At 43.6% G+C, this 14,721-nt stretch overlaps 2 protein-coding genes across 2 annotated transcripts in view; one reads left to right on the forward strand and one right to left on the reverse strand.

Annotated features, from left to right (window-relative positions):
- Window positions 1-2,362, forward strand: part of mapk8ip1a (mitogen-activated protein kinase 8 interacting protein 1a) — a 17,148-nt gene extending 14,786 nt beyond the window's left edge. Inside the window, exons 10-12 of the mRNA XM_064951303.1 lie at window positions 238-308; window positions 767-865; window positions 1,040-2,362. Of these exons, the coding sequence (XP_064807375.1) occupies window positions 238-308; window positions 767-865; window positions 1,040-1,112 (243 nt within the window). The 3' untranslated portion in view covers window positions 1,113-2,362. The remainder of the gene's footprint in view (window positions 1-237; window positions 309-766; window positions 866-1,039) is intronic.
- On the reverse strand, window positions 2,029-14,701 carry cstpp1 (centriolar satellite-associated tubulin polyglutamylase complex regulator 1). Its single transcript, XM_064951304.1, has 9 exons — window positions 14,480-14,701; window positions 14,197-14,299; window positions 13,802-13,932; window positions 10,638-10,722; window positions 5,061-5,146; window positions 4,205-4,400; window positions 3,515-3,624; window positions 3,295-3,358; window positions 2,029-3,043 (listed from the first exon to the last, which is right to left on the reverse strand). Exons 1-9 carry the CDS (start codon window positions 14,538-14,540, stop codon window positions 2,878-2,880), a joined length of 1,002 nt encoding a protein of 333 aa, XP_064807376.1. The 5' UTR covers window positions 14,541-14,701; the 3' UTR covers window positions 2,029-2,877.
- Window positions 14,702-14,721: the final 20 nt, after the last annotated feature.

Below are 14,721 nucleotides of genomic sequence, written 5' to 3' on the forward strand. Positions count from 1 at the left end.
AGTCAGTCTGTTTCTGCTCTCTTGACAACTCTTTATTGAATTGCCATGGCAAGCATGAGTGGAAACAGACTGGGACCCAGGCTACGCTAGTATGATGCATTCACTCAGGCCCAACAACTACAGTACCCATAGAAATAGAATTAGCACATTCTATAAGTACTCTCTAATTCTATGACATCACATGCTAGTGCAGGACCTCACCGTGTCTATCTCTCATCTCTATGTATATTTTCACAGGGGGAAAAGTGCTTTCACTTTTTCCAGCTTAAGAACATCTCCTTTTGCGGCTGTCACCCAAAACATAACAAGTGAGTAAATGACACGTACTTAACTAAGGAAGTCATTCAACTCCAGGCTACAGGCCTATAAATACCAAATCAGATTGATGGCCAGCTCACCCACTTGGCAAAAACTGGTTCAATCAGTTCCATGTCATTTCAACCCCCCCCGAAATGATGTGACGACGTTGAATCAACGTGGGAAACTGATTGGATTTGAACAGTCATAAACGAAAGGGAATTTCTTCTTTTTCACTTTGAACTTTGAACCTAAATCCAATGACATGGTTCCATTTTTTGTTTATTCCATTTTGAATCCTCGTTCGTTGACAACTCAACCAAATGTAAATCAAAACTGACGTCTGTGCCCAGTGGGCAACTTATTTTAACAAAAAATAAAAGAGCTGTTTCTCAAGGTCAGAAAGACTAGCAAGTAGCAACTACTGTATCTGGAGCAGGTTGTACCACGTCTCTGCCATTGATTCCAGGTATTTTGGATTCATCACCAAACATCCTGATCACCAGAGGTTTGCTTGCCATGTGTTTATGTCAGACGACTCCATGATGCCTCTGGCTCAATCTGTTGGGTAAGCTCTCTAGCGTTTCTCTCTCCTCCTTTCTCTCTACCACTCATCTCTTGTTGCTATCCAAATACGCTCATGAATATGAACATCATACTGTTTATAATAATACATCTTTCTAGTCACAAACTGCTACTCACTATTTGTACCTAACCCCTCTTTTGTTGTCCCTACCTATAGGAAAGCCTTCCAATTGTACTACAAGGAAACGGTGGGCTACTCATGCCCAACGGAGGACATCTTCATTGAGTAGCTTTCTTCTCGCTATAGTACATTTCTCCAATGTTGTGTCATGATGAAACAACTTGCATTGGTGGATTACTGCATTGAATGGTAACTAACTTATAGTAATATTGATCTGTCACACAGGTCTACTTGGTGCGGTCTTCCTATTCACTGTCGTGTTTCCACAGCACAAACAGAAATACCCAAACTAAAGCATTACCAATACTATCCAAAAGAGCAAACATGTATCTTCCTCAAAAAAAGAAGGTAATTGGCCAAAAGTACAGTACTTTTAAATGTAAAGTGTGCAGCCAAATTTAAGGACCGAAAATCCCAAAAGTAGTTACAGATTTCAGATCTAATTCAATATCACATTCAAAATCAAGATAGAATATGTTTATATGTGTGTGGCTTTACGAGCAATTCCAAATTATATGAGATCACGATATCAAGTCACCTGGAAACCTTGTCTTTGCACAGAGGAAGACAGAGAGGCAGTGATTTCAATCTGTCCGTATGTGTCACTGGACTGTTTTTAAAATCACACTGTGTTTGATTTCAGAATCAGTTAGTATGTATGTTGGATGGGAAAGTGTATTAATGGATTAATGGTCCCCATTACATCATAACAGGCTTTAAATTAAGTCCTGTTCATCATTCTCACCAATGAACTCTGACTAGGGCCTATCATCTATCTTCCAATACCAAAAAGGTGAATTCACTTTTATTTTTCTCTTAATGTGATGGCAATGTCCGCTTTAGGCTTGTGGATTTGACAACTCTTAACGCAGTTCCACCTCTGACACCTCCAAAACAAATGCTATGCGGATGTCGGCCAAAGCGGATATGATTTAATAGAGCCCATACTCCTACTGTTACTTGGAAACAATATTTTTGGCCCAAATTGTAAGGTGGGATTCCTGTATTAGGAAAATACTTAATTAAATATGATCTTGGAATCACTGTTGTCTTTCCACTTTAAAAGTCACCCAGAAGGCATGTGTTCTAAAATCATGTTTTCAAACCACAAGTAGTGCCTATTTTCTAATTATTGTGGTTACTGTATACATGATGTATTTCCTTTTTATTTGAGGTTATCCTGGCACTGTGGGACAGATGTAATACCTGTACAATATAAATATGCTGTTTGTAAATGAAATGTCCTACAGTTAGTTTGATCAAACCGGGTGTGTATTGCATGATATCAATGTCAAACAAAACATTGTAGAGAAAAAAACACAGGATGTCAATTCTTGTCATTAAATGTGAAGGTGTTTACATCCTCTCTGAACTTTATGATTTATATTTTCCTTGATGATTCCATATCTAAACAAGAGGTAGCCTGAGGTGTAAAAATCTTCCTGGCCATGCATTGAGACATTATTGCCATGGGCGACATTGTGACACACAGCAACAATTTTTATATTAGGTGATACAGGGTTGGTAATCATAAATTACATACAGAAATATCACATCATAAATAACTACATACAAGAATGCGTGTTACCAGGTAGGGAACACTGAATTACAGTTCCAACCTGAAGAGATGTTATCGTAAAATAAAACTTTCACACTTCTCAGACAGACAGGTTCTCATAGTACTAAATATATAGCAGTTCTACAGAAATTAGCATAGTAATAAGTAATGAGTAATAAGCCTAATAAGCCTACACCGTTGTAACACAGACACTATAGTTGTAACAGGGTTAATGACAAGTTTAGTCCGCCAGTGGAAGTATACGTGTGTTAATGGGAGGCCAAGGGGCCATTGGGAGGTCAGCCTCAGTCCAGGCTCAGTTCTCTGAGGAGTCAGTCTCCTCGGTGGATCCGTCACTCTCCATCTCGATCCTCTTGCGGTGGTGAAGGGACTTGCGTGGGGAGGCCTTCCTAGGGGGCTCCTTGTGTCCTGGTACACTGCTGCTGCTGTTGGACGTAGGACTGATAGCGATCTGGGCAATGCTGTAGAGAACATAGTGATATAATAACATATTACAATATAATATCATTTAATCCTGTTGAGATGAGAGGATACACAGTACAACGGAACTGACTGAGCTTCCAACCAGAGGGTGACTGAAGGTTCATAGTCAAGTTGTGTCAAGGCAATGAAGGCATGCAACATGATCTATTAGCCATTTTTAACAGTGTAGTAGAAACATGGGCAAATTTAGGTTTTGATTATGGTACATTATGTGCTCCAGTTTACTCACAGTTTCTCCACTTCCTGGTCCATCTCAGGGTCAATGAGAAGCTCTGACTTGTTTGGTAGGGCACCTAGCAAGGTCAACTCAATTACAAACACTAGATAAACAGTGATTAAATGAAAAGCCTTTTAGGGTACATTTATTGTAATGCATTGTAGTTCTATTTCATTATTGGAACAATAGTCTTTGTTATCAAAAGATAACGACACAGTAGGCTAGTTCTCACCAATGTCCTGGTTGATGCCCTCATGTCTGACCAGAGCCATCACAAAGCCATAGAATGTCACTCTCTGTGTTAGCTCCAGAACCTCTCTAATGGCAGATGTAGAAGGATGGCTATGGAGAAACACACAAGATCAATAAATCACTCTAACTTAAAGCGGCAATATGTAACTTTTTCGGTGACCTGACCAAATTCACATTGAAATGTGTGTTATAGATCTGTCATTCCCAAATGAAAGAAAGTCTAAGATGCAGTAGATCTGTTCTATGAGCACTATTTCTATACTTCCTGTTTTTAAGTTTAGTTTTTGCGTCCTTTACTTTAAGTTTTGTACAAGAGCTTCAAACAGCTGAAATTCCAACATTTTTGGGTTTGGAAAATATATTTAAAAGCTGTTTAGATGGTACAATGATTCTCTACACTATACTTGCTTATTTTATCACATAAACTGATATTAGGCAAACTATTCAATTTTTAGCAACTAGGAAATGGTAGAGCGATTTCAACATAGAGCATCTCTAATCAGGAGTTATGTACCCTAGTAGTTCAATACAACTTAATTTGACCCCCCGGTATGATCTTCTCCCGAGTGCTGGTGTTACCTGAGAATCATTGAATGTTTGTTTATATTGTCATTGTAGGCTAGTCACAATATTTATTTAGATGTATTGTAATCATGGAACTATTTCTTACTTGTGTTTGAACCTTTCACAAAGCACCTCGATGCACTCTCCAAAGACAGAGGAGTCCACTCCTTCCTGGGCCTCAGTTTCCTCTGTGGCCACCTGGGGGAGCTGTTCCACTGAGGTAGAGGTTGGGACGATCACAGTGTTGGGGCTTTTCCCTGACAGCAGGTCCTGGTAGATCACAGCAATACTCTCCAGGAACTCTGTTAGTGAAAAGTAAAAGGAATACAGGATTTCAGGTGACACAGTACAATCTAGAGTCTACTGAGAGTCTGAAAAGGATCTAGTGCTCTAGCATTAGAGTTTATGTAACCGGTTGCAGCACCGCCTGGTATGGCAACTGCTCTCTGCATCGGACTACAAGGCGCTGCAGAGGGTAGTGCGTACGGCCCAGTACATCACTGGGGCCAAGATTCCTGCCATCCAGGACCTATATACTAGGCGGTGTCAGAGGAAAGCCCCAAAAATTGTCAAAGACTCCAGGCACCGAAGTCATAAGACTGTTCTCTCTGCTACCGCACGGCAAGCAGTACCGGAGCGCCAAGTCTAGGACAAAAAGGCTTCTTAACAGCTTCTACCCCCAAGCCATAAGGCTGCTGAACAATTAATCAAATGGCCACCGGACTATATACATTGTGTTATTTGTTATTCTTTTTTACTTTAGTTTATTTGGTAAATATTTTCGTCCCTCTTTCTTGAACTGCACTGTTGGTTAAGGACTTGTAAGTAAGCATTTCACGGTAAGGTCTACACCTGTTGTATTCGGCATGTGACAAATAAAGTTTGATTTGATTTGATCATCATGTCAGGTACAGAGTGGTAAACCAAGTTCTCTCGTCATTGGTTTATACAGATGTACTTACCTTCGAAGTAGAACTGGATTTGGAAAGAGAAGAGGAAATCCGAGAAGGACATGAGGCAGTCCATGGCATCATCCATTAGCACTATCCTATGTTGAAAGAGATATCAGTTGGATATAGTCATAGTGTTGATGATAAAAAGATGATTGTGGGGGCTGTTTTGTTAGACTTCAGTACAGCTTTTGACATTATCAATCATAGTCTGCTGCTGGAAAAACGTATGTGTTATGGCTTTACACCCCCTGCTATATTGTGGATAAAGAGTTACCTGCCTAACAGAACACAGAGGGTGTTCTTTAATGGAAGCCTCCAACATAATCCAGGTAGAATCAGGAATTCCCCAGGGCAACTATCTAGGCTCATTACCTTTTTCAATCTTTACTAATGACATGCCACTGGCTTTGAGTAATGTATGAATGTATGAATATGACTCAACAATACATGTCAGCTACTACAGCAACTGAAATTACTGCAACACTTAACAAAGAGTTAAGCTCCTACAGGCCTTAGTTTTGTCGCACCTGGACTACTGTTCAGTCGTGTAGTCAGGTGCCACAAAAAAGGAATTAGGAAAATTGCAATTGGTTCAGAACAGGGCAGCACGGCTGGCCCTTGGATGTACACAGAGAGCTAATATTAATAATATGCATGTCAATCTCTCCTGGCTCAAAGTGGAGGAGAGATTGGCTTCATCACTACTTGTATTTATGAGAGGTGTTGAATGTTGAATGCACCCGAGCTGTCTGTTTGAACTACTGGCACACAGCTCGGACACCCATGCATACCCCACAACACATGCCACAAGAGGTGTCTTCACAGTCCCCAAGTCCAGAACAGACTATGGGAGGCGCACAGGACTACATAGAGCCATGACTACATGTAACTCTATTCCACATCAAGTAACTGACACAAGCAGTACAATTAGATTTCAAAAACAGATTAAATAAACACCTTATGGAACAGGAGGGACTGTGAAGCAACACAAACATAGGCACAGACACATGCATACACACACACACATAAAGAAAATGGCGCCGGAGGAGATGGCCGCCAGGAGTTGGCCTCCGTTTTACGGTCTCCTAACCAATTGTGCTATTATGTGGGGGGTTTTTCGCAATATTTGTAAATTATTTTGTACATAATGCTTCTGCAACCATATCTTACAGAAGAAAAGAGCTTCTGGATATCAGGACAGCGATCACTCACCTCGGATTAGACAAAGATTTCTTCAACAGCAGGACTCACACGATATTCTCCAAACACCCCATAGGGCAGACATCCCAATTATTCGCAAAAGGAAGCGACGCAGAGGACGAAGAGCCAGATGCCTCGTCCGGATCCGCAGAAGACAACTAGGAAAGCTGCCGGTACCGTCAATATTACTCGCCAACGTGCGATCATTGGACAATAAACTAGACGATGTAAGATCACGAATATCCCACCAACGGGACATCAAAAACTGTAATATCCCACCAACGGGACATCAAAAACTATAATATCCTATGCTTCACGGAATCGTGGCTGAATGACGACATGGATATTCAGCTAGCGGGATACACACTGCACCGGCAGGATAGAACAGCACACTCCGGTAAGACGGGGGGGGGGGGGGGTGGCTGTGCATATTTGTAAACAACAGCTGGTGCACGAAATCTAAGGAAGTCTCTAGATTTTGCTCGCCTGAAGTTGAGTATATTGTGATAAACTGCAGGCCACACTACTTGCCTAGAGGGTTCTCAGCTATACTTTTCGTGGCTGTTTATTTACCACCACAGACAGATGCTGGCACTAAGACCACACTAAGTCAGCTGTATAAGGAAATAAGCAAACAGGAAACCACAGACAGGCGGCACTCCTAGAGGCCGGAGACTTTAAATGCAGGGAAACTTAAATCAGTTCTACCAAATCTCTATCAACATGTTAAATGTGCAACCAGAGGGGGAAACAATTCTAGATCACCTGTACTCCACACACAGAGACGCGTACAAAGCTCTCCCTCCATTTGGTAAATCCGACCACAACTCTATCCTCCTGATTCCTGCTTACAAGCAAGAATTAAAGCAGGAAGCACCAGTGACTCGGTCTATAAAAAAATGGTCAGATGAAGCAGATGCTAAACTACAGGACTGCTTTGCTATCACAGACTGGAACATGTTCCGGGATTCTTCCGATGACATTGAGGAATACACCACATCAGTCACTGGCTTTATCAATAAGTGCAGGACGTCATCCCCACAGTGACTGTACGTACATACCCCAACCAGAAGCCATGGATTACAGGCAACATTCGCACTGAGCTAAAGGGTAGAGCTGACGCTTTCAAGGTGCGGGACTAACCCGGAAGCTTACAAGAAATCCCGCTATGCCCTGCGACGAACCATCAAACAGGAAAAGCGTCAATACAGGGCTAAGATTGAATCATACTTCACCGGCTCCGACGCTGGTCGGATGTGGCAGGGCTTGCAAACTATTACAGACTACAAAGGGAAGCACAGCCACGAGCTGCCCAGTGACACGAGCCTACCAGACGAGCTAAATCACTTCTATGCTCGCTTCGAGGCAAGCAACACTGAGGCATGCATGAGAGCATCAGCTGTTCCGGACGACTGTGTGATCACACTCTCCGTAGCCGACGTGAGTAAGACCTTTAAACAGGTCAACATACACAAGGCTGCGGGGCCAGACAGATTACCAGGACATGTGCTCCGGGCATGTGCTGACCAACTGGCAGGTGTCTGCACTGACATTTTCAACATGTCCCTGATTGAGTCTGTAATACCAACATGCTTCAAGCAGTGCCCAAGAACACAAAGGCAACCTGCTTCAATTACGAAAGACCATGAAGTGCTTTGAAAGGCTGGTAATGGCTCACATCAACCCCATTATCCCAGAAACCCTAGACCCACTCCAATTTGCATACCGCCCAAACAGATCCACAGATGATGCAATCTCTATTGCACTCCACACTGCTCTTTCCCACCTGGACAAAAGGAACACCTATGTGAGAATGCTATTCATTGACTACAGCTCAGCGTTCAACACCATAGTTGTCAGGACCCGGTTTCGAACCTGGGTCTCCGGAGTGAGAAACAGTCACTTAACCAACTGAGCCACGAATAGACAGCAGAACCCAGAAGATGAGGCAGACACAGCAGTACTTAAGACGGTGTATTTAATAAAGAAAAAATCCTAAAATACAAAAAATGGCAAATCCAAAAGGTGGTAGGTAAAACACAAAAAGACCTCAAAAGAAACTCACCAAAAATAAACAAAAACAAAAAACCACAAGAACGTCACCCGGAATCGACAAGAGCACACAGAACACTAGGGCAGGGTGCTAACATACAAACACAGAGCACAGAACTGAGGGAAACAAAGGGTTTAAATACAATCAGGGGAAACGAACGAGACACAGGTGCAAATAATAATGGGGATCAAGGGAAAAACATAGGGACAAAAAGCACAATGGGGGCATCTACTGACCAAAACCCGGAACAACCCTGGCCAAATCCTGACAATAGTACCCTCAAAGCTCATCACCAAGCTAAGGATCCTGGGACTAAACACCTCCCTCTGCAACTGGATCCTGGACTTCCTGACAGAGGGTAGGTAGCAACACATCTGCCACGCTGATCCTCAACACTGGAGCTCCCCAGGGGTGCGTGCTCAGTCCCCTCCTGTACTCCCTGTTCACCCATGACTGCATGGCCAGGCACGACTCCAACACCATCATTAAGTTTGCTGACGACACAACAGTGGTAGGCCTGATCACCGACAACAACGAGACAGCCTATAGAGAGGAGGTCAGAGACCTGACCAGCTGACGCCAGTAACAACCTATCCCTCAACATAACCAAGACTAAGGAGATGATTGTGGACTACAGGAAAAGGAGCACCGAGCACGTCCCCATTCTCATCGACGGGGCAGTAGTGGAGCAGCTTCAAATTCCTTGGTGTCCACATCAACAACAAACTAGATTGGTCCAAACACACCAAGACAGTCGTGAAGAGGGCACGACAAAGCCTATTCCCCCTCAGGAAACTAAAAAGATTTGGCATGGGACCTGAAATCCTCAAAAGGTTCTACAGCTGCAACATCGAAAACATCCTGACAGGTTGCATCACTGCCTGGTATGGCAATTGCTCGGCCTCCGACCGCAAGGCACTTCTGAGAGTAGTGCGTACGGCCCAGTACATCACTGTGGCAAAGCTGCCTGCCATCCAGGACCTCTACACCAGGCGGTGTCAGAGGAAGGCCCTAAAAATTGTAAAAGACCCCAGCCACAGACTGTTCTCTCTACTACCGCATGGCAAGCGGTACCGGAGTGCCAAGTCTAGGACAAAAAGGCTTCTCAACAGTTTTTACCCCCAAGCCATAAGACTCCTGAACAGGTAACCAAATGGTTACCCGGACAATTTGTATTGACTGCCCCCCCAACCCCTCTTTTACGCTGCTGCTACTCTCTGTTTATCTTATATGCATAGTCACTTTAACTATGCAATCATGTACATACTACCTAAATTGGCCCGACCAACCAGTGCTCCCACACATTGGCTAACCGGGCTATCTGCATTGTGTCCCACCACCCACCAACCCCTCTTTTTACGCTTCTGCTACTCTCTGTTCATCATATATGCATAGTCACTTTAACGATACCTACATGTACATACTACCTCAATAAGCCTGACTAACAGGTGTCTGTATATAGCCTTGCTACTCTTTTTTCAAATGTCTTTTTACTGCTGTTTTATTTCGTTACTTACCTACACACACACACACACACACATGCCTTTTTTTCACAGTAAGGATTTCACTGTAAGGTTTACACCTGTTGTATTTGGTGCACGTGACAAATAAACTTTGATTTGATTTGATTTTACACGCACACACGATAACATACGCACTATAAACACACTGTGGTATCCCAGGAGGTCTACCCCGGGGGATGGTAATAGAGGGGAGGTACGTGAGGCGACGTTGGCTCCCTCTGCTGGGAATACGGGAGCTGGGCACCCCGACACTGACAGCATAGTGGAGGTAATTAGACGAAAGTGCCAACCAGCCGTGGAGGCTAAATAAAAGGAGCACGATGGCACACCGCAAGAGAAATGGGAGAGAGACGGAAACCAGAGAAGAGAGAGACGGAAGACCGAGAAAACCTGAGTTATTTCTTTGATATATTAATTTTCTGTCTTAAGTAAAGTTGTTTTTCCAGACTAAAGCCTCCCTGTCTCTGTGTCAATCTCTGCACGCTCAACCCAACACCCCACGGTTTACCACAACAGGTACACATGGATTTTGTACTGTAGATATGTGGAGTGGAGTAGTGGCCTGAGGGGCATACAGTGCGTTGTGAAATCTGTGAATGTACTGTAATGTTTTTAAAATTGTATAACTGCCTTGGCAGCAGCTAAAAGGGATCCATAATAAATACAAATACAAATAGTGTATACTTAAATAATTACAATCATATGTTGGCATTCCATTTCACAGATATGGAAACACACTGAACGTAATGTAACTTAAATGTAGCTAAATTAACATATTGTACAATATCAATAAATTATGCCAAATCAGACCTTGCTGCATGTTGTACCATCTCCACTGGGAAGTCTGGACAGAGGAGCTGCAGAAGGGAGCTGTACTCCAACATGGCCAGGAGGTCTATAGCAAGCATACAAAAGCACATAAAATATATAAACACCGACAAGCAACACCAGAGGTATTCATTAATCTATATAACTCAATGACGAGGTTTTGCTCACCTGAGGTAGAGTATCTCATGATAAGCTGTAGACCACACTATTTACCAAGAGAGTTTTAATCTATATTCTTTGTGGCTGTCTATTTACCACCACAAACCGATGCTGGCACTAAGACTGCATCAACGAGCTGTATACGCCCATAAGCAAACAGGAAAAAGCTCATCCAGAGGCGGCGCTCCTAGTGGCCGGGGAAGTTAATGCAGAGAAACTTAAATCTGTTTTACCTAACTTCTACCAGCATGTTAAATGTGCAACCAGAGGGGAAAAAACACTAGACCACCTTTACTCCATACAGAGATGTGTACAAAGTTCTCCCTCACCCTCCATTTGGCAAATATGACCATAATTCTATCCTCCTGCTTTCAATCAAAAACTAAAGCAGGAAGCACCAGTGACTTGGTCAATAAACAAGTGGTCAGATGAAGCAGGTGCAAACCAACAGGACTGTTTTGCTAGCAAAGACTGGAATATGTTCCGGGATTCTACCAATGGCATTGAGGAGTACACCACGTCAGTCACTGGCTTCATCAATAAGTGAATCGATGACGTCATCCCCACAGTGACTGTACATACCCCAACCAGAAGCCATGTATTACAGGCAACATCCACACTGAGTTAAAGGGTAGAGCTGCCGCTTTCAAGGAGCGGGACTCTAACCCAGAAGCTTATTATAAATCGCGCTATACCCTCAAACAAGCAAAGCGTCAATACAGGACTAAAATCGAATTGTACTACACCGGCTCCGAAGCTCGTCGGATGTGGCAGGGCTTGCCAACTATTACAGACTACAAAGGGAAGCACAACCGCGAGCTGCCCAGTGACACGTGCCTACTAGACCACCTAAATGACTTCTATGCTCGCTTCGAGGAAAGCAACACTGAAACATGCTTGAGAGCATCAGCTGTTCCGGAAGTCTGTGTGATCATGCTCTCTGTAGCCGATGAGTAAGACATTTTATACAGGTCAACATTCACATTACCAGGACGTATACTCCGAGCATGCGCTGAACAAGTGGCAAGTGTCTTCACTGACATTTTCAACCTGAGTCTGTAATACCAACATGCTTCAAGCAGACCACCATAATCCCTGTGTCCAAGAACACTAAGGTAACCTGCCTAAATGACTACAGACCCGTAGAACTCACGTCTGTAGCCATGAAGTTCACATCAACAACATTATTCCAGAAACCCTAGACCCACTCCAATTTGCATACCGCCCCAACAGATCCACAGATGATGTAATCTCTATTGCACTCCACACTGCCCTTTCCCACCTGGACAAAAGGAACACCTATATGAGAATGCTATGCATTGACTACAGCTCAGCATTCAACAACATAGTACCCTCAAAACTCATCACTAAGCTAAGGACCCTGGGACAAAACACCTCCCTCTGCAACTGGATCCAGGACTTCCTGACGGGCCGCCCCCAGGTGGTAAGAGTAGGTAACAACACATCCACCACGCTGATCCTCAACATGGGGTCCCTCCTGTACTCCCTGTTCACTCATGACTGCATGGCCAGGTACGACTCCAACACCATCATTAAGTTTGCCGACGACACAACAGTGGTAGGCCTGATCAACGACAACGATATAAAGGGAAAGGGGGATACCTAGTCAGTTGTACAACTGAATGCCTTCAACTGAAATGTGTCTTCGTGATTTAACCCAATCCCTCTGAATCAGAGAAGTGCAGGAGGCTGCCTTAATCGACATCCACGTCTTTGGCGCCCCGGGAACAGTGGGTTAACTGCCTTGCTCAGGGGCAGAACAACTGATTTTTACCTTGTCAGCTCAGGGATTTGATCAAGCAACCGTTTTGGTTACTGGCCCAACGCTCGAACCACTAGGCTACTATAGGGAGGAGGTCAGAGACCTGGCCGTGTCGTGCCAGGATAACAGCCTCTCCCTCAATGTGATCAAGACAAAGGAGATAATCGTGGACTACAGGAAAAGGAGGACCGAGCACGCCCCCATTCTCATCGACGGGGCTATAGTGGAGCAGGTTGAGAGCGTCAAGTTCCTTGGTGTCCATATCACCAACAAACTATCATGGTCCAAACACAGCAAGACAGTCGTGAAGTGGGCACGACAAAACCTATTCCCTCTCAGGAGACTGAAAAGATTTGGCATGGGTACTCAGATCCTCAAAAGTTCTAACGCTGCACCATCAAGAGCATCTGATTGCATCCCCGCCTGGTATGGCAAGGCACGACCGCAAGGCACTACAGAGGGTAGTGCGTACGGCCCTGTACATCACTGGGGCCAAGATTCATGCCATCCAGGACCACTATACCAGGCGGTGTCAGAGGAAGGCCCCAAAAATTGTCAAGACTCCAGCCACCCTATTCATAGACTGTTCTCTCTACTACCGCACGGCAAGCGGTACCGGAGCTCCAAGTCTTGGTCCAAAAGACTACTTAACAGCTTCTCCCCCCAAGCCATAACTCCTGAACAGCTAATCAAATTGCTACCCAGATTATTTGCATTGCCCCCCACACTGCTCCAACTCTCTGTTTATTATCTATGTATAGTCACTTTAATTCTACCTACATGTATGTATTACCTCAATTACCTCAACTAACCGGTGCCCCCTCACATCGACTCTGTAACGGTAACCCTGTATATAGCCTCGCTACTGCTATTTTACTGCTGCTTTTATTTTTTACTTCACACTTATTTTTCTTAAAACTGCATTGTTGGTTAAGGGCTTGTAAGTAAGCGTTTCACCGTAAGATCAAGACCTGTTGTACTCGGCGCATGTGACAAATAAAATTTGATTTGATTTTGATTTGACACACACACACACACACAGGAGGTCCTTGCAGGAAGCTGAAGCTCAAGTATAATTCCATAAGCATTGTGTTTTTAATCATAACTTTTTCACTCAATTGTTTACACATTTTCCAAATGTTCAAAGACAGTGTTACCTCATCACACATACAGACAGACACACGCACACACTCATTTGGCCTACCTCCATTCTTCCCGATCTGTCGGAAGCACCTCCAGAGGACACGGATAAAGGAGGCCCTGTTATGAGCTGTGGCCTTGATGTAGCCGAACTCTCTGAACAGTACGTGGTTGCCGTTCTTCACACTGCTAAAGCTGTCAACCAATCACAAAGGAAGTGAAATACAACATAAGGTCCAATTATTTGACAAAAACACAATAATAATCCATAAACAGGAGATGGCTATAAGCAGTTTAATGTAAGAATGTATATCTACCTACATAGCTACACTGTAGCTACAATGTAGTAACTTTGAAATAAGATGAATTGATTTGAGGAACGTAGCAGGGAAACGTATTCCACCAAAAACATGATCTGCTCTGAAGAAACAAGACTGGTAGAATAGAATAGAAACGTACTATTCTGCAAAGTAACGGACGATGCCAAACTGGGTGTATTCCTCCTTGTGCTCCAGAAGCTGGGTCACAGCATCGTTCAGGTAGAAAAGCACGTTGGTCTCAGCTGCCAGAGGAGAGAGGGTGAGTAGCTACAAACAATTTTTTTTAGCATTGGGCCAACCAATATTGGTGCCCTTTTATGCAGGTGTTGCTAGCTAACAAAGAAGTGTAATGCAGAGCAGCATATCTCTACCCATAGGCCTAACGGCTCTGCTGCCTGGTTTAGCTAACGTTAGCTACTCACCAAGGTACTCATCAACTGAGAGGGTAGGGTTGAAACGATCAGGATTCATTTTCGTGCTCATTGCTGCGTCCGTAATTATAAGGTTATATATTTATATTGTAATGTATTCACTACTTGAATTTTATAGCTGACATTGCATGTTCATGTTACTGTGGCGATCTAGCCTTGGTAGGTTTCGGCACAGACTTCGTTTCCATGGGAAACAGTACCGGATGTTTTGGGTTTTATCAACTAAACCCCCA

This window comes from Oncorhynchus masou, chromosome 31, assembly GCF_036934945.1.
Source record: "Oncorhynchus masou masou isolate Uvic2021 chromosome 31, UVic_Omas_1.1, whole genome shotgun sequence".
Taxonomy (NCBI): domain Eukaryota; kingdom Metazoa; phylum Chordata; class Actinopteri; order Salmoniformes; family Salmonidae; genus Oncorhynchus; species Oncorhynchus masou.